At 37.1% G+C, this 21,412-nt stretch overlaps 1 protein-coding gene across 4 annotated transcripts in view; it reads right to left on the reverse strand.

Moving 5' to 3' along the window:
* Positions 1-21,412, reverse strand: part of CTNNA2 (catenin alpha 2) — a 1,076,840-nt gene that overhangs the window by 828,009 nt on the left and 227,419 nt on the right. For all 4 annotated transcript variants that reach the window (XM_078056374.1, XM_078056373.1, XM_078056372.1 and 1 more), the window contains exon 3: positions 15,580-15,775. In XM_078056374.1, coding sequence (XP_077912500.1) covers positions 15,580-15,775 — 196 coding nt within the window. The remainder of the gene's footprint in view (positions 1-15,579; positions 15,776-21,412) is intronic.

The following is a 21,412-nucleotide window of genomic DNA, read 5'->3' on the forward strand; positions in this document are numbered from 1 at the left end:
GCGATAATAACAAAATGGTAATTATGCGAGGTGAAGGATGTGTTAACTAACTCCATTGTGGTAAACATTTCACAATATATATCAAATCTTCCCTTTGTACACCTTATACTTCTGTAATGTTATATGTTAATTATATGTCAATAAAGTTGGGAAAAAATTTTTAAGAAACACAACACAGGACTGAACACATTCAATCTTAATTCTTCTTCCTCTTCCTTTAAAAAAAAATGACAAAAATATATATTTTAAACACATTCTAGAGAACATCTAATTTTAAGATTTTGTTTCTGACGTGAGAAATTAAGACCACAGATAAAAGTAAGCTGGCTCAGAGAAACACGGCTTAATTAATGATGAAACTATCTTGCTTCCCTTCTCTTGAGGAAAACAAACATAATACATTGGCGCTCTCAGGAGATTATTATACCGAGAAGAGCAACCACTTGTTATTTGGAGCTTTTGGCATGAAAGGAAGAAATATTAGTTATAATAGTCACATTTATATTCTCAACATCATATTTTAAAATCTGTTAGGTATTATTACAGATGACTGCTACCATTTCAACGGAAGCCCACAGAGAAATAGGTCAATATTTTTGGTTGTGACATTTCAGAAATCACCAAAGCAGTAAATTCATAAAGCCTACAATTAGATGTAAACCAATTAGTTTTTCCTTTCTACCTATGCTAAAAGATCGTTCTAATGAATGTAAATATTTAGTACTTTTGATCTTGCATCCCTTAAATACTCCCAGATGAGCCTACATCAGTGAACTGTAATTTAATTATTATAGGAAACAACAAACTACAGCCTATTCAAATACAGTGCATGTTTTAAGAGCTTTTAAAAAGACAATGTTATTAAATGCTTTTATGTTTTAAAAAGATAATCATACTTGAGCTCAAATTTCATTCCATCTGTGAGAGCACAAAAAGTACAAATAAATATGGTACCAACACTGAAAATACATCATTTCAACAATATGCATCAACTTACATAGCATTAATTATTTTTAGAAATGCTAAATAGAAGGCCAGATTGGCTTAATAGCACCAACAAATTTGAGTTATTCTTTGGTTGTTAAAAAAAAGTATTTTTAAAAAGTATAACTTCAAATGAATCATGCCAACAGTTCATTAAATCCTCATGATCATCCAAACTGAAATGACAAGAAATGTGAACCTAAAACATAGACTTGACCAAAAATGGAAAAATTATCTAAATATTTGCTTAAAATATACAGCTTGTGAGCTTATCTTCTAGTTTCATAAAGGAAAACTCATGCTTTTAAAAAGCAATTGAATAGGTACATATTCAGTTTGAAAAGTGGTTCATGTTTTCTCAAACTCTTTCATTCTGGTATTATCTAATTCTTAAAATTTTACAGATTAGATGGGACTGGCATTATTATTTGACAAACAAGAATTCTGACAGAAAATGGCTGGTTTTCAGCACGTGTTACAGGTGGCTTTTGGCAGAGCTGAACCTCCACTGTCTCCAAGAAATACAAATAAAACTACAAGAAACCTGCCTTTTTGGAGTCTATACCTCCACAGTCTCCATTTGGTAGGCTCAGGGTTTTTCGAGAGTTCAGCAATAAGTGCCAACCTATTTCCAAAAGCAAGCTCATGAACAGTGCTAATAATAATAGGGAGGTTTAGAAAAAGAAAACATGCACTCTCATCTCTATATAATTGGTTCAAATTCACAAAGAGTAATTTATCAATTGCTACCCAATGTGGTAGTTAGTTTAATTGTGTCAACTTGGCTAGGCTATTATTATTAAATAACAGTACCCAGTTATTTAATCAAGCACTAATCTAGATATGTTGTCAAGGTATTTTGTAGATGCGATTAAAATCTATAATCAGTTTACTTTAAGTAAAGGAGATCACCCTTGATAATGTGGGTGGGCCTCATCTAATCCTCTGGAAAGACTTAAAAGCAAAAACTGAGAATCACTGAAGAACAAACTGTGCCTCAAGACCACAGCAGTAACTTCTGTCTGAGTTTGCAGCCTACCAGCTTGCCTGAAAGATTTTGGACTTGCTAGCCCCCACAATCTCATGAATCAATCCCTTAAAATAAATCTCGTCAAATATGTATGTACATCTTATTGTCTGTTTCTCCGTAGAACGCTGACTGATAATGATAAATCTACCTTCTCTTTCAGTTGGCTTGTAGATCAAAAAGAAAAAAAAAAAAGAATATAGTTCCTACTTTGTTTTTTATGGAGGGGTTAGGAAAGGCCTTTCTGAGCAAGTGTTTTAAATTAGCATTTATATAATTATAAGTATTAATTTATATATTACTATCTGTCAGCACTGATTTAAGTCCCTTGCCTATATTAAGAACCATCCCATGAGATGAGTACTATTATTATTCCCACCTTACAGAAGATGAAACTGAGGTCTATGGGAGATTATATGAATTATGTAAAATCACACGATTAGAAATGTTAGAGTCAGGTTTCAAATGGAGGCCGTCCAGTTCCATAACCTGTGCTCTTAATGATTATGCCATACTGCTTTAAAATGGATAGGTTTAGAATATATTTTGGAGCAAGGCTGATAAAATTAAATTATGGCTTTGGATGTAAGGAATAAGGGATAAAAAGGAATACAGTATAACTCTCATGCTATTAAGCAACTGGGTTACTCCCCTTCCTAAATGGGAAAAAAATGAGGGTATAATTGGATCTGAGTGGGAGCAAATTACACAGACCTATCTAAGGCCCAGAGGCAAAAAATTTAAGTCTTTGGTATATAGAGTGAAATGACTAATAGAAAAGAAAGCCCAGGCCTAAGCCCTAGGACATTCCAATATTTAGAATTCTAAGATGTGGGACTAGAAAGAGGTAGGAGGAAAAGGAAGTACTACAGAAGCCAAGAGAAGTGAGAAAAAAGGGTGACCAGGGTGATGGGTGGTTGTCAACTCCATGTAATGCTACTGAGAGGTTGAGTAAGATGTAGAGGGAGAAATGGCCAGATATGACCAAAGCTGAGCCCAGTGACTCAGACCAGAGCAGGTTCCAGAGAGTGGTCAGCCTGAAAGCCAGAATGGTGTGGGTGAAAAGGAACCATTTATAGGTAGCAAATTTATTTTAAAAACTCATGGGAGGGGCGCCTGGGTGGCTCAGTTGGTTAAGCGTCTAACTCTTGATTTCTGCTCAGGTCATGATCTCGGGGTCCTGGGATCGAACCCTGCAGTGGGCTCTGTGCTCAGCAGGGAGTCTGCCTGAGATTCTCTCTTCTTCTCCCTCCTCCTGCTCATGTTCTCTCTCTCTCAAATAAATAAATAAATCTTTCAAAAAAAAAAAAATTAGAATTCCATCTAAAAGCATGCTCACTTGGTCTCAGTTTTAGGGGGGTCTGCAGGTAGTAGAGATGGACCGGGCTGCATCAGGTTGCTGGCACAGATCACAGTTAGGGATGCATCAATGAATCAGCTTCATCCTGGACAGTCTTATCCTGTGGTTATTCAAGATGTTTATGTCAGTTGCATTTTTGATTGAATTACAGACTTAGTTATTAGAAGGGAAGTGCCTGATGACCAGGTTTCCTTATCATTATGTGGAAATGTAGACTATTTCTATTTACGCATGATTGGGATCAAATGTTTTGTTTAAGGAATTTCCCTTAAAATAAGTGGAATTCAAATGAAATGGAGGTGACTTAGCAATCCACCTGAAAGATTTTGTTTTGTTTTGTAATTAAAATTAAATATCGTAATACTTTGCATTTACAATTGGTCAGTTAGAAAGCCTAAGAGCCTAACCTGTTGCCCAGTTGTAGCAAGTCCAGTAACAGTAATGATTCATGGTAAAGGCAATGACTACCAGGGTTTTAGAGCCCGCAGCGTGCTAGGTCTGGTGCTAAGCACTTTATGTGCATCCTGTTATCTGTGCTCCACAACAGTCCTCAAAGTGTATGCATGATTAGCCCCACTTACCTCATGTGAACACTGGTGCATGGAGGATAAGGAACTTGCCCAAGTCCCACAGCACAGGCAGCATGAAAATTGCAGAGTTGGAATTTGGCTCTGGGTCCACTACAAAACTGCCCCCCAGACCCCTTAATGCTCCTCCTGCCATCTTCCCACTCTGGAGTGGACACGTACATACAATGCAGCATGCTTGGGCACTGATTTATATGTGCGTTAGCCACTTTCCTGGCTTCTCTCTAGTCTCTGACCTTACCCTTCTTTCTTCTTTTCCATGGATTTCTTCTTTCTTTCTTACTGTGTTTTGTATATCCTGTAAGCCTCCTTAAATCTATTCTGTGAAAGGCAAGAACAGTTTTACTTAGGCTGACAAGTCAGGATCTCAATAAAGGGTATTAGAGGAAATAGTCCCAGATTGGCAATCTTCTAAACTAGATTCCACATTTTATTCATACAGATGTATAATTTATCACTCTTTGCAAGTCCGTGTAAGAACAAGAATATTTCAGCATCCACACTGTGTTCTTGCCACTTCCGTTAATCACATCAGCAGAAGGGCTCGTTATTATGGCGTTTTGGGGGGGTTTTTTGTTGTTGTTTTTTGTTTTTGTTTTTGTTTTTACTATTGTGCTCAGTTCCATTAATAATGTATCAATATTGGTTCATTAGTTGTTACAAATGTACCATAATGACATTAGGTGAAACTGGGTGTAGGGTATATGGTAATGTTCTGTACTGTCTTTGCAAATTTTCTGTAAATTTAAAATTATTCTAAAATAAGAGATTTTTTTTTAATACAATAGGTTGGGTGATTTTGTACAGACATGATTTTTCATAACAGTGGGGTGAACACCAAAGACTGAGATTGATAGGTTGTATGGTAACTCTATTTTTAGTTTTATAAAAATAATTACCAAACTGTCTTCCAAAGTGGCTGTATCATTTTGCATCTGAATGAATAAGAGTTCTTGTTTCTCATCCTCACCACCATTTGGTATTGTCAACTTGGGGAATTTTACGGATTCTAATAGATAATACAGTAAAATCTCGTTTTAATTTGCACTTCCCTAATGACAAATGATGCTGAGTATTTTTTCCATATGATTATTTGCCACCTATATATCTTCGATGGTGATGTGTCTATTCAGGTCTTCTGCCATTTTTGAATCCAGTGATTCCTTTTCTTATTGTTGAATTTTAGGAGTTCTTGATATATCTTTGATACAAGTCCTTTAACAGATATGTGACTTACAAATATTTTCTCCCCGTCTATGGCTTGTCTTCATTCTCCTAGCACTTTCACAGAGCTAAAGTTTTTAATTTTAAGTTCACCTTATCAATTTATCTTTCATTCAGCATGCCTTGGGTTGTTCCATCTTTAAATCACACTTCTACAGCCTGCTTAATTTTTTATTATTGTCTGTCTTATGTCAGAATGTAGTATTTTTATAGGCAGGGAATGTCTGTTTTCTTTCTTCAGCATACTATATTCCTAGTCCCTAAAATAGGGCAGGTACATAGTACTTAAATATTTGTTGAGTTAATTGTTCTAGTCAATTAATGTACATGGAGATCTTTCAGCATCAATATCATTTTATATAAAATATGGATAATAATATTTCAAATAACTAACAAAATAATATTGAAAGAATATATGCCAAGTGTCTTACAAATGGAGTGGCAACCAATCAATGGAGGCTATTGCTTTTATTATTCTTCCTGAAAGATTATGGCATTTTCAAAAGCCAAGAGCTCCAGAAAGAGGGATCAGATGAAAAGAGTAATCTGTCATTATCTCCTAATATGTTGAAACAAGAGCCATACATGGGGCCTCAAGTTGATATGGGACATTCCTGGGCCCTCAACTAGTGCAAACTTTGGCATACGAATATGTTTTATTTAACCAAATATGCAACAGTTAAAACTACTGCGAATGTTAAAATAGGCATTAAGAGGAATCTTAAATTGTACAGCATTTTCACATTTATGTATTTTTCTTCATGATTTTTTCATATTAAACCTCTATTTTTTTGTCATTGTATGTATCTCTAAGGTTTTTTCTATTTTTTTAACTTCTGATATTAAAGCTTCTGAAAATTAATTTCATTCCTGGATAACATCCTTTTCACTGGAAGAAAACAAGACTTAAACTAATTAAAGATGACATGTGTAAAGATGTATAAAGCTTGGACTGTTAGTGATTCGCAAACTTTGGAAGCATAAGATTGGGGTACTGGCTGGAAATAAAGATTCTTAGTGGTACCCCAGCTATACTGAATCTGGGTTTATGGCCAGGCTCAGGAATTTGAATTTTTATAGACATTACCCATCCTCACACAGGTGATTCTGAAACAAGTGATCTGTGAACTTCATTTTGAGAAACACCTGTGAAAGAAGCCTCTGTAAAGAAGGGGAGGAGATGCTGTGTGAGGGACAGTGAGCAGCAGTGGTGCATGGACACAGCAGAGCATCATCAGGTCCCTGACTCAGCTGTACTGAGTCTGAGACTGAAGAGATACTTCTCATCCCAACTTCAAGGTCTGCTTTTGCTTCATGTAATAAACATGCACTTTATTATATTACTTGATATTATTATTATTGTTATTGAGAGAGAGAGAGAGAGTGTGTGAGCCGGGGGAGAGGCAGAGGAGAGGGAGACGGAGAATCTTAAGCAGGCTCCACACCCAGCATGGAGCCCGACATGGGGCTCGATCTCACAACCCCAAGATCATGACCTGAGCCGAACTCATGAGTCAGTTACTTAACTGACTGAGCCACCCAGGCATCCTGATAACATTATTTTTTAAAGCAATGGATCTACAGTCAGCAAAGTCCGAGCTCAAGGAAGCTCTTCCCTAGGATTTGCCTCTCGAATCTCCATTTTCTGTCATGAAATTCTCCTCTTCCCTGAAGGTACCCCCCTTCAGTGGAGACCTACTCCCCTAGCCCTCCAACTATACAGCAGTGAAACCCATGACCAATAGGATGCTACGTTAGAACACAGTAACATACCACTCATACAAGGATAGTCAAGCAGCAGTGACGAGTCAGCACACGGCACAGAAGAGCAAGTCCAGTATCTCTAGGAGACCAAAAATTCTGAGTACCAAGAGTAGAGGCATAAAGCAAGGGATATTTGGAAGATAGTTGTCCTGAGAAAAAGGACAAGTGGAGGAGTAAAAGAATCCTTGCAATACCCCCAGCTCTCCTTCTCCTTAGAGAGCTGATCTCTGTGGATAGTGCCCCAAGAGAAAACATTCCCTCACCCCTCCCCACACTGTTGTTTTACATATCAATAGGGCAGGTGGAAGATGAGGGACAGGACTATTGACAGTAGGAGCTTCTTGGCCAAGGAAATGGCCTTGGACCAGATCTTAGCTAGAGAGTTCCAACATCACACCCCAATAACAAAGGGGGTAAGGAAAGAGAAAGTCTAAGTCATCAAGAGGCAAAAGGTTTCTCTCCTCAGAGATGTGAGGGACACATTTCTCTCTCCCTCTACTACTTTTTTTCAGTCTTGTTCTGTCTGTCTCAGTCCACTGTTCAACATTTACTCAATAAATATATTTTTAAAGATTTTATTTATTTATTTGAGAGAGAGAGAGAGAGCTGAGCATGAGCAGGGGGGAGGGGCAGAGGGACAAGCAGACTCCCTGCTGAGTGGGGAGCCTGATGTGGGGCTTGATTCCAGGACCCCAAGATCATGACCTGAGCCAAAGTCAGATGCCTAACTGACTGAGCACCCAGGCGCCCCAGTTGCTCAATAAATATTGATTGGGCAAAAAAATTAATGATGGAACTAGTTGATATCACCATATCACGTAACAGTTGAGCTTGTATGCAAAGAAACCAAACCCTGTATGAGCAGTGAATGGTTTGACCATCTCTGACATAAAAAAAAATGGTTCCACAAAGAAACTACCTCTTTTATCTGTACCTCTTGTCACTTTACTCCATGAGATCTCTCTTAAAGTTGAATGAGGACCATGTACATGTCTGTCTATACCCTGGCCTGGCATATCTTGGTAGCTGGGTCATGTCTTAATTGTTTTTATTTGTTTTAACTTCCTAGACAGAGAGTGGGCAATCAGAGAAGGTTGTTGACGAAGACAGAAAGCCCAAGCAACTGATCCATGGCTCAAGAGGGTGTGGAATTATAAAAATGGGATGTCAGCGAAGCAACTGCTGTGTTACCTCTTAAATGGAGCTGCTTATTGGACAAATATGAAGACTGCCTATCACTCAAAGCACAGCTTTTGGATCTATTTCAAATCAAAGAAGATTCATAAAGGCAATATGTGAGCATCCCATTGCTAGCAGATGCTAGTACATACCAAATAAACACATTAAATTTAAAAATTCTTAGGCAATTAAGCCTGTTATAAATTGGCCTTTTCAATTGCAGTAACAATCAGTTGTATTCAATAAATAAATCCCTTAGAAACATATGAGAGATCCACACAGATGCTGGTAACAGACATTATTTTTAAATCCACAACAGTGGTCAAATATTAGATATACATGATCCATTAAAACCACCTCCCCTTTTGTTTAAAATAATTGAGATAGTTTCAACCAATCTACTTTGATTCTAATCTTTTCTATAAAACCCATTGTTGGGTACATCTCTCCTCCTTCCTACCTGTTTTCTAGATAAAGAAATGTACCTTCTGCATTATCTCATGCAACCAACCTGAGCCTTTTCCCTTTGTATCTATAATCACTCTCACCAGTGGCTCCCTCTCTTGGTATATGCTCTCATACTTCTGATTTGGGCTCAACAAAATAAGCAAAGTAAGCAAAAATCATATTCTTTGCTTGCCTTTAATATTTTCTCCAATCACTCTTGGATTTTTCTCCTTCCACACTATGGCAATCTTTGGAATCATGCCATAAGTGCTCCCATGTGCCAGGCTCCAGAGATACATAAAATCATGATAACATATGGTCCCTCATTTGAGTACCAGACTATCTGCAGAAGCAAAAGTACAATGATATATATAGTGCAATGATGGCCAAAGAAGACTATGGTGAGCTTTCCTGCCTAGATCCATTATTTCACCATCTACTCTGTTCCTTCAGCTTCCTGAAAATAAACTTTTAAATAAAATTAATGACACCTTTCTAGCAAAATCCAAGGCATTTTCTCATTATTTATCCTCCATGATCTCAGAAGAATTTGACCTAATTGCAACAGCATTCTAGCATCTAAATTGATCACTGTCTCCTTTGCAAAATATTCTATTACCTTGGATTTCAGGATTCTGTACTCTCTTTGTTCTCTGGTCATATTTCAGGGCATGCCTCTCTCCTCTATTTCTATCCCATCTTGTAATCCTGATTGAGCCTTTCATCCAAAACTAAACCTACATCTCTCTATTCTTCTCTATATATCTATTGGCAAGTACTTAAAAAAAAAGGTCTGTCTCTAAAAAGCTTCATTCATCAACTCAAAAGATGTCAAATTTCTCCGTTTCTCCGAAGTTCCATTCCCATAGCATTAACCATCTGCTAGGCAGTTCCTCTCATTCATCGATGTTTAAAATCAAATCAGTCATTTCTCCCCATCCCTGTCACCCCTTAAATATCCCAATTAAGTTGTACAGAGCCAACAATTTAGAATAAATAATGACTCTTGTTTCTTCAACAAATGGCAAATCTTTTATTCTTTTTCACAGTGTTTGTAACATCTAGTTTCTTATTTCTCTTCTTATTGCCACCACACCAATCCTAGAACCTCAAAGTATTTTTGCTTTGTTTTCGCTTCAATATTACGATAACACATAAGCAATCTGAGTCCAATCTTTCTCTGATTTAGTCAACTTTCCATGTAGTTGCCAAAATAATCTCTAAAATATCACTTAAAAGGTAGGAGCCAATCAGCTAGCTTCCTTCTTTTCTTCCTATCTTTATTCCATCATGTTGTCTATACACAGCCTAGTTCCTAAACTTTTCCCACTGTGGTCCCTTGTTATCATCTTACCAGATTTCTAACTATGCCTCAATATGAAACTTCTCTTCAAATCAAGGTTTTCTATCCATCCCCCAATTATCAATGTCATTCTTATCTCTTTGCCTTTAAAAATCAGGTTGCTTCAACCTGAAATGTTCGTCCCACTATTCTTGACAGATTTTTAATCCATGCTCAGCTTAAACATACTTTCCTCCTTGCTAATTCCAGCTTCATACCTTTCTTTTCCAACAGCAATTTAAATATTAACTGTCCTATAGATTTGGTTCCTTAGCGTTTACTTAAAGCATATTCTCAGAGTGCCTACAGAAGGTCAGGCATTATAAGACCTCATTTAGCACAGACTGTATCTATCCACAACATATTAACACAGAATATCAGGCTGTTTCTCCTATGTCAATCTCTCCTCTCTAACTCTATGCAAACTATAAGCTTATAGGCCTTCTAAAATGAGTGACTGCCATCTGCTACCTAATGTGAAACGTCAGCTGACTAACAGGGATTGATGAGTCATCAAAGTGGAGATAATGGACAAGAAGTGGATTAATCACCTGGGGAACTTTAAAAACCTTGATGCCTGGGTCCTACTCCACAGTTTCTAACTTAATTGATAAGGATGAAGGCCTGAACATCAAGAGTTTCAAAAGCTTCCCAGGCGATATTAATATTCACTGAAATTTAAGAAACCCAGACTAGTCCATAGTTCAGAAAGCGTTTCCAATCCAGGAAGGTCTTGATGGTAAACATTAAAAATGTTTTGGCATTCTCTGTCCCAAGCTTTGTTTTTGGCCCAGAGCTTCAATATAAAGACATGATTGGAATTCCCTTTGCGTTCCTCCTTAGGAGCTTTTCTACATATGGTTCACCGGCTGCACAACTATTAAATCACAGTTTTCTGGGACCACACACAACTACTACCAAATCCAAGCCACACTGAGCTACTCAGTCCCCTTCTGGGAGACTACTGGATGCTGATTCAGCTCTCCAGCATCCTGCCTGGAAGGCCCAGGACTGCTCAGTGATAGGAAAGAGAGCTATCGCCATAGGTAGTACAGATCGTTTTGATAAATTATAATTAATAAATATACCTCACATCTATATAACATTTAATGTTTTTATAATTTCTTTATAATTTCTTTGTGACTTCATTATGTTAAACAATCCAGTGAGGAAAATGCAACAATTACTGTCTGTATTTGAAAACTGGAGAAATTGAGGCTTCAAGTGGTTAAGTGATTTAGTTTAAATCATGTAGCTTTTGGCTAAGGTAACGTCAGATATCAGATATCTTAACCAGACATCTGGTGCTCTGTTGACTTGTAAGCCTGCTTTGCTGACATGCAAGCCTCCTTCCCCTGAGTATCACCTGCCACATGCTACAGCAACCATGCTAAGTACTTCAGGAGTAGAAAAAACACATACACATCATTGTTCCCATCCTGATGAAGTTTAAACTTAATTTAGGAAGACAATATACATATATGTAATTACTTTTACTTTAGCTATGATAAAACAGTTACACAGATACACAGACACACACACACACACACACACCTCTGACTAAATATCCCATCTTTACCTAAGTCTAAAATATCAGAGTTCTAAATTTTGAATACAATGATTTATCTTCTTTAATACATATTTCGATGATTTAGTTTTGTTACTTGTTTTTAACAGAAACTCTATCGTACATGCATTCAAACACTTCTTTTTACAGGTTAGAACTTAAAAGCACAGGAAAATCTTCTACTGGAATAATCTAGTTTTAGTAAAAATATTGTCACCCCTCATACTGAGCACTTTTAAGAATCTGGCATACAGCCTAGGTTTAAAATAGATAATGCATTTTTCAAATGATAAAGAAATTAAAATAACACTAAGTCTAGCCTAGAAACAATAATGGCATAAATAGATAATTTCATATATAATCTTGCCATATTACAGTGATTGCAATCATGGATGCTGTAAAATCTCATTTTGGATGCAGAACAACCCCAATAAGAAATGGTTCTGTATTAAAAGTCTGAAAATGCAGTTGTACAATATTAAAACTTCTGGCATTGACTCGTGCTGAAAATTATTTAGAAAGTGGCAACACTTTCAGATCATTTGATTTAAAAAAGCAAAAACAACTCAATAGTAAAAGATCCCCTCTCATAGATTTAGTTCTAAACTACACATTATTTGATAAGTGAGCATATACAGATACTAGGGCCACTTTATAGGAGGATATTATTTCTTGATGGCCGCATTCTCATAATTTCTGAATATCATCTTACAGGTAAGAAAGTAGATTTCTATGATGGAAGGAAAGATACTAAGTTTTGAAGTTTCCAATAACTAAATAGCCCTGTTCTAATCCTTAAGTGTTCCTCTCGATCACCCTATCTCTCTCTGAAAATCAACCCAGGCTCTCATTGGTGAATAAAATCTGGGTATGGGCCAATGGGAAAATTGGGCAAAACCGGATGGGCTAAGGAGATTGTACACTAAGAACTGAGAAGGGGCAGAGAGCAGAAAGGAGAGCCTGGGGCTCTGTTGTCGGGCACGAGAGGCATCTCTCACGTATGACAGGCATCGGAACTCTATAGAGAGAGTGAGAGGTATTTGACAATGAGAGAAAGAGGAAAAGAAAAAAAAAATTAAAGATTTTATTTATTCATTCGAGACACAGAGAAAGAGAGAGAGAGAGAGCACGAGCAGGGGGAGAGGCAAAGGGAGAAGCAGGCCCCCCGCTGAGCCAGGAGCTGGACATGGGGCTCGATCCCAGGACCCCGGGATCATGACCCGAGCCGAAGGCAGATGCTTAACCATCTGAGCCACCCAGGCGCCCCAGGAAAAGAAAATTTCTAAAGCTTTTACCCGTAGAATGTTTGCTATTTTGCAGACTACAACAATGTTTCCTTAAATTTGACACTGTTCAGCAAAAGGGACACGTGATAGTTGACCTTTTATTTATTTTTTATTTTTTTAAAAGATTTTATTTATTTATTTGAGAGAGAGAGGCAGAGGGAGAGGGAGAAGCCGACTCCCCGCAGAGCAGGGAGCCCGATGTGGGGCTGAGCCACCCAGGCGCCCCCACTAGTGGGGCTTGCATACAGTCAACTCATAGGCATCATTTCTGATGCATAATTTTCCTATAATAAGAAGTGGGTAATATAGAGAAAGTTTAAAATATCCTCCATAGAGTGACCTCTGTAAGCTGTCCTAAACTAGCATCTTTAAAAAATCTTACTCTTGGGGCATCAGGGTGGCTCAGATGGTTGAGCATCTGCCTTTGGCTCAGGTCATGATCCCAGGGTCCTAGGATCAAGCCCCGTGTCAGGCTCCCAGCTCAGTGGGGAGCCTGCTTCTCCCTCTCGCTCTCCCTCTGCTTGTGCTCTGTCTCTTTCTCTCTCTCAAATGAATAAATAAAATCTTTTAAAATAAAAAAAAAAAAATCTCACTCTCATATCTCCTGGACAGGCTGGCTAAGAACTATGTTGGTTTTTATATCATGTCCAAAAAAAAAAAAAAAAAAGCATTCCTTATATAAGCTTTGAGAAAACTGAAATATTAATTTCTACAGAATGTGTGAAAACTAAATTGTGAGGAAAAATAAGGGAAAGCTAAAAGATTGTTGAAAAACTGTAAGGGAAAATATAACACCATAAAAGATAAATGCTCTGAGAAAGCATCCTAGGGACCAATCAAAGCCCTCTTCACTAGGGATAGGTTCACTGTCCTGAGGGTGGTGATGGTTTTACAGTGTATACATTTGTCAAAGCTTATAAAATAGTGCACTTTAAATGTATGCAGTCACCCTAAAAAAGAAAGAAAAGAAAACTACATATGCATGAAAACAAACAGTGTACATTTGCATTTCAGAAGGATTACCAATCTTCAACAGGACCTGAAAATTTGGAAGCTTTCATGTTGTTAAAACACGTATACAAATATACTCCATCCACATTAGATGAAATATGTAAAATTTAACATTTCAAATTACATAACAATTTATATTAGGGTAATGTAAATGAAATTAACTTTCAGGGGAGAGAAGATAGGGAAGAAGATGGCAGCATGAAAAATAATGGTTGTTGGTGAAGAAGGAGGGTTGGTATTTCCAGGGACTAAATACCCATCTGTGAATTTAAAAAGTGGTAGGTTTGTAAGAAGAAAAGGGACAGAACATTTATTCATCTATTGCTTCATTTATTCAACAAATATTCATTGAAGTCTTATGACTGCTAAGAACTGCAAAGCATGGATCAGCAAAAGAGACACAGTCTGGTCTTTATCTTTATTAACTTATAGTGTGTCATGGTAGAAAGTTATCAGTCAGGTTACTTCACAAATATTAAATTCTCCTGTACAAAGTGATAAGGGAAAAAGCCATGAAAAAGTATGACAGGAGTGTCAGGAAAGGTTTCCCTGGGAAGGTTTTCTTTGAGCTGGGATGTGCAGAATGAGTCATCCTTAACTATATAAAAGAAGACAGCGTGTACTAAAGCCCAGGGGCAAGTAAAACATGGTACCTTTGAGTAAATAAGACAGGAATTGGTCCACTTAAGAGATATTTTGGAGTTAAAAATCTATGGGACTTTGTAATAGACTGTATTTGGAAGGAGAGAAAAATAACAAGAACGATATCAAGATTTCCGCAGTCTGCAACTGGATACATATGCACGGCTTTTACTGAGATAGGAAACACAGTAGGGAGGCCAGGCTGGGGGTAATAGCCAAAGGTAGAAGAAACACATGTCCATCAATGGATGAAGCGATAATAAGGAAAATGTGGTATATACATATACTAGAATATCTTCAGTCCTAAAAATGAAGGAAATTCTGACCCATGCTCCAACATGGATGAACCATGAAGATAGCTAAGTGAAATAAGCCAGTCATAAATACTATATGATCCCACTTATAAAAGGTATCTAGAGTAGTTAAATTCATAGAAAAGTAGAAGAGTGGTTGCCAGGGGCTAGGGCAATGGGAAAATGAGGAATTGTTGTTGTGTAGGTATAGAGTTTCAGTACTACAAGAGGAAAACGTTCTAGAGATTGGCTACTCAACAATGTAAATATACCTAACACTACTGAATTATACAGTTTAAAAAAGGTTAAAATGGTACATTTTATGTTATGGGTATTTTACCACAATTAAAAATTTTAAGTATGCTGAAAAACTGCATTTTAGCTAACTAGCTAGCTATATAATTAACTGATCCATAGATAGCTAACTAGCTGTGAACTGAAGATATAAATTTGAAAATCATACAAAGCAACAATAATTTTATTACACTGCTTTACAATCATCTCCTCCCTCCTCTTTAAAACCCTGGGCGTTCAGTGACTCTGTTAAGTGTGAGGAATTCTCATCCTGTCCTCCCTGGAGCTTCAGTTTGACACAAGAGTCCGCGTTCATCTACCAAGAGAAAACAACTTGAAAATTTGGAAGTAACAGCAGACATAAAGCTTTCATAGCTGTGCTACTCCACCACAACTAAAAATATCTCTATTTGTCTATGCACCTAATTCCAGCAAATATTAAAAATGGCAAGCGCAGATACTGAGGAAAAACATAAGACGACTTCTTTGAGCAAATATGCATTGGTTCTAGAGATAAATCCATTGTTTGCACATCAGTATAGATCCCTCTTGAACAATATTATTCTTCCTACCTTGTTTGCGTACATCCTCAACTGCAGCGACCAATTCTTCTTTGAGATCTTGACTCTCCTTAGCAATCTGTTCACCCTTATCCAGGAAGTTTTGAGTGGCTTGTTCTACAGATGCAGCCAGTACATGGGCTTTCTTTGACCTCCCTTTCTTTTTACCAGATGGGCCTTTGTTGCTTGTGTTGACAAGGGTTGTCACCTTAAAGACGAAAGAAAAACTGTCAAACTTATCTGCACCACTGTCTAGGAAAAAACACAGTATCATCTCATCATTTTAAAACAGCCCTTGTTTATTAAATCATGAACGCACATCCCATAGCCTAATCTTAAGGAAAACGGGGAATTATACGAGTTAGCATATAAATAAACAGCTATTTATTTCACAGAGAGAAAAAAAAAAAAAAAAGTATGTGAATACATTGGAAGAGCAGACCCACCGGTAACTTAGTTTCCAGTTCACTGGAGGTTGTGCTTTTACAGATTGATAGGACAGTGCACACTGGAGTAACCAGCTTCCAGAAGGCAAGAAAAGGAAAACCAATGTGGAATTGCCTCTGAGCACTGACTCAGGAGAACCAACACCCAGTCCTGAGTCCCCAGAGTCAGGGCAGAGGTGAAAGAACAGTTAATGAAGAGTGGGCCATCAATACCCACTACTTACAGGTCATTTACCAAGGACTTTTGAAGAGCTCTGCTATTTCTGATTTCATCTTATAAAAACAAAATGGTAAATTTGATCTGAGGGAACCGAATGATTTAGTCTCCACATTTGGTTAACCAGCTAAAATTTCCAGACTTGAAATTAGATTTTCATTGCCACTCTTTTTCCAAGTATCATAGTTTGTAACACATCTCAACTGCCAAACTTCTTTTAGCACTATAACTAGAGTTATTTAATTTGCTAACAAAGCTGTTATTATCTTTCAAACAACTTATCTTCTATAGATTTCTGATCCTTTATTTTCTACCAGTGAGAAGTTTGAGAGTGGAATGAAAAAAATTGGTTTTATATTCTGTTCAGCAAAAGTTGCGAGTCATCGTGGCCTCCATATTTTTTATCGGCTTCATAAAAATGTGGGTGTTGTGGTTTATTTTCACTGACATTTGCCCTGATTAGCAGACTCAGGATTTTATTGGAGATGATCAAGAAAGCTAGTCCACAAAAAAGTTCCAAATGCTGTTGTTTCTCCTATTTTACTCTAAATCCAAAAGCAAACAGTGATTAGTCAAAGTCACAATTAATGTCCAGTCAGTTTATAGGGCAAGCAATAACACCAGACGGCAAAAAGTATTGAATAAATGTGAACTAAGTTGATGAATACAAGCAGAACCAATATGTAAGAGGTGGTGAATGTAACACTGGGGACCTGTCGTACTTAGCTCTCTTTTGATTGCTAAATAATTAGATACAGTGAATTAAAGAAAGACTCTATAAGGACATTTAAATACAAACACGAGACAAAAAAAAAAAAAAAAGGAAGGTACCATCATTAAGAATAAGACTGTCAGATAATGATAGTTAGCTGTAAAATGTGTATGTAGCCCATAAGACAGTCTTTTCAATTCCACCCACAATGAGGCAACCATCAGAAGAAAGACAGCCTGTCACAAAAGTTACTTTCCTAAGGTATAAGAGTGTTCTCTCTCTCTTTTTTTAAAAAGATTTTATTTATTTGACAGAGAGAGAGTACAAGCAGGGGGAGCGGCAGGCAGACAGAGGGAGAAGCAGGCTCCCTGCTAGCAGGGAGCCTGATGTAGGGCTCGATCCCAGGACCCTGGGATCATGACCTGAGCCAAAGGCAGACACTTAACCGTCTGAGCCACCCAGGCACCCCAAGAGTGTTCTCCTTAATAAGGATATACTTTAACATATTAACATACTACTCTTCTAAGAACCTCAACTCCACCAAACAGCCAATACCTGGAAATAAGCACAAAGCCCCCTAAACAAATACTGCAAACACCTCAAAAATCTTGATTTATGCTAGGCTCATTATTAGAGGCAAATACTTTTATTCTCAGTGATATCTCATTTATTCTCATCTTATATGCAATTCTGAGTTTTGAGATCTAATTTTTTTAGTCTTCTCAATTAGAAACAACAGAGAGGGGAAGGAGCTGTTAACTTTGGGTATACTGACAACCTGGGGGAGTAGAAGCTGATAGTGAAGCTGTCAAAATAGCAAACTGACTATATCATCCATTCATTTTCTGTAAAGGTAAACACATTTCAATTCTTCTGTTATCTCATGCTGCATTACTGTATAAACAATTTACGTATGCTCATAATAACAAATTAGTATAAACTGTTACTTATATGGAAAAAAAAAAAAAGCCATGGAATATTACAGGAAGTTCCTAAGAAAAAATGTGATTACATCTAAATGAAGCAAATCAATTCAGTCCTCTTTTAGTCAAAGCTCTCATTTGCTCATGAGTGGAAGACCATGATAGGATGAAAGAGAAAAATAGAGGGGAAGTGATAGGGGTCCATAAATGCTCATGTCTTAATCAGTTTAGAATAAAGAAACAATTGTCAACACTCCCCATTGGTATTCAGTATTTTATTAGAGGACAATGTCAACAAATTGGATTTAAAAAAAGATATAAATGTTAGAAAGACAAACAGTAAATTATGCTATTACCTATACAGAATATGACCGTATCAATAAAATGCAAAATAATTCAAAGACAAACTATTAGAATTACCATAAGAGCAAAGAACAAGGTGGCTAAATACTAGATAAACAATAAAAAAATCTAACATAACAGCACTAACTAGTAAATAAATGTAGTTTTAGGGGCGCCTGGTTGGCTTAGTCAGTTAAGTGTCTGACTCTTGGTTTCGGCTCAGGTCATGACCTCATTGGTGGTGGGATGGAGCCCTGGGCGCGCTCTGCACTCAGCAGGGAGTTGGCTTGAAGATTTTCTCCCTCTGCTCCCCTCCCCCACTTGCACACGTGCTCTCTCTCTCTCTCTTGCAAATAAATCTTTTAAAAAATGTAATTTTAAATATCCTATTCACAATAACTTGATATTATCAGGGATAACCATAACACAAAACATAGATGAAGAAAAAGATAAAAATTTTAATGAAGACCATAAAAGGTAACTTGAATAATAGTGAGACATACCATATTCTTGGATAGGAAGACAAAAATGTTAAGATGTCATTTCTTCCCATATTATTCTACAAGTAGCATTCCAGATAGTTATACAGTAAATCAGCAAGAAAGCCAAGACAATTTCTCTTCATTCAGTTCATTTCCCTTTCCAATTGCAAAGTTAAAAGGCTTTTAGTAAATTAGAGAAAGGTCATTTAGGATGTGCATATGCAGGACTCTTGCTGCTCACTTCTTGGCCAGTGTATCACATGTTTGGGATGGAAACAACAAAAGTAGTTTAGGTCTAACAGTACATGAGAAAGTGGAGGCTATCCTTTTAAGGATAAACTACTCTTGGGTATTCTTAGTCTAGCCAACTAGGCAACTCTCAGATTCAATCCCCCTCTCCTGCTAGATGAGCACACTCTCCTATCCTCCAGTAAGAACCTACAGCACTCTATTACACATTTTCCTTTTCTCCCACTTGAAGCTGTCATTTTCACCTTGATGTTATATATTTTTATTCTTCTTGACCTATACCTACATTTACACTTAAAAGTGTGAAAGTTAAAGCCCATCTATGTCGGTTCTATTCTGGATTTTATAGATGAAGAAATTAGGCTTAGAGATGCATCAGAGGTAGAAAAAATAACTTCCTTAAATTCATATGGCTCAAGAAAAACCAAAGGCTAAATTACTCCTGTGCCCGATACTGTATCTTTAGAACTTTAGAATTCAGTAGTTTCTTCTAGTTTTACTGTCTAACTGAATGAGAGGCTGTTAAAGGATAAAATAATCTTAAAATATATTTATTCTTCATATTTGTCTCCATATTGTCTACATGTGTTATTTGTATCCTACTGTTATCCTTATATTCAATGGCATTCTTTAGATATCACAATATAAGAATGTACTTATCAATGTTAGGGAAACATTAACCAACGGTTTTATCCTACCTTTCTGCAATGCCTTATAACATCTGATGTATTCAATGGTCTCAAGCTGAAAAAACATATCAGGGATTTTTGTATCAGTTGAGTGTGAAGGATGGACAAAACTGTCCTAAATTTATTGTAACTAACAAAATGGTAGAGCTTAGGGTTTCCATAAAACAATATTCTTCTACTAGTAAAATACAGAAGAATAAAGGAATTTGTTCCTTAGTCATGAAGAACTGAGATATACTAAGGAGCAAGAATCAGAGAGTTTTTAATGAAGACTACCACTATTTAGTCCCACAGATACATCTACCACCTCTTCAGTAAGTTAGGGAGTATCCAAACTATCAATGCTAGCCGATAGCACAGGTAGTTTCAATGTAAGAATGTAATGGAATCCATGATTGGATGCCTTGGAGAGATCAGAGCAGCAGGGACACATTCTGATCAAAAGGTGGTAGTCACAGAGGCAGCTCAGTGACCTCTGAGGCTACAGGTATCTATGCCTAAGGTTTGATATTCAGACAGGCACTAGGTCTTGGGTAGACAGTACTTACAGACTATTAAGTGTCTAGGGCAGTCTTTTAAGGGATGGCTTTTCTGTAGAAATTCCTGGCTGAATGTTATACGTCCTCCTACCCCAACCAGGCACTCTCTAATGCCCACACCAACTTTCACCCAAGCCTAGAGTCATATAAGATCCAAATCTCTCCTTTCTAACAATTTGCGAGTACATCTTTTGTGCAGTAGGAGAAAAGAAAGAAAGAGAGAGAGAGAGAGAAGAAAGAAAGAAAGAAAGAAAGAAAGAAAGAAAGAAAGAAAGAAAGAAAAAGGAAGAAACAAAGAAAGAAAGAAAGAAAGAAAGAAAGAAAGAAAGAAAGAAAGAAAGAAAAGAAAGAAAGAAAAAAGAAAGAAAGAAAGAAAGAAAGAAAGAAAGAAAGAAAGAAAGAAAGAAAGAAAGAGAGGGGAGGGGAGGGGAGGGGAGGGGAGGGAAGGGGAGGGGAGAAGAGAAGAGAAGAGAAGAGAAGAGAAGAGAAGAGAAGAGAAGAGAAGAGAAGAGAAAAAAGTTCCATCCAGCAACAGAGACTAGGAGTAATAGCATGAATATTGACACATATAGAATTGGAGTAAGGAGTACTCCAGTAAGGAGTAAGGAGTAAGGAGATCAGACCTACCTGGGAAAAGGCTATATGAATGATACAGGAAGTAAAGTTAGACAGATGTGGTGGAACAAACTTTGATGAAAGCCAAGCCAAAGAGTTTAGATTTTATTAGTCACTGCCAATTTTTGAGCATATATTTAAAGTGTTCATTTTTTTCTCTCTATTCATTTCTCAGCCCACTAAATTTTGCTTTTATTCCCATACCTTCTGTAGCAAAGTTCTCTTAAACTGATCTCTCACTAAGGTAATCAATAAGTTGCCAAAATCTAATTATTTTTTATCACATCATACCAGTCTGCCACATTTACTGCTATTGACTCAATTTTCCTTCCTTCTGGAAATATCTCTTGGCTAATTCTCTTAGCAATAATCTTCTCCAAACTCCTGTAGCTTTAAAAAGGACATTATCATCAAACTTACTTCTCTCTGTACCTATCTTCATCTCCCTCCCTCCTATGCTAAGAAAGGCATTCTGCTACCATCATTCCCTTAACTGGTCTTCTGAACACATCCTCCAGAACCCTGTTTCATTAACTATGTCAGCTTCTCTCTAAATCTTTCACATGCCCCCTTCTGTAGGCTCTTCAACCTTAGCTTAGAAGGATACTAACTATTCTCTAGTTCTACCTCT

Source organism: Halichoerus grypus, chromosome 10 (genome assembly GCF_964656455.1).
Source record: "Halichoerus grypus chromosome 10, mHalGry1.hap1.1, whole genome shotgun sequence".
Lineage (NCBI taxonomy): Eukaryota > Metazoa > Chordata > Mammalia > Carnivora > Phocidae > Halichoerus > Halichoerus grypus.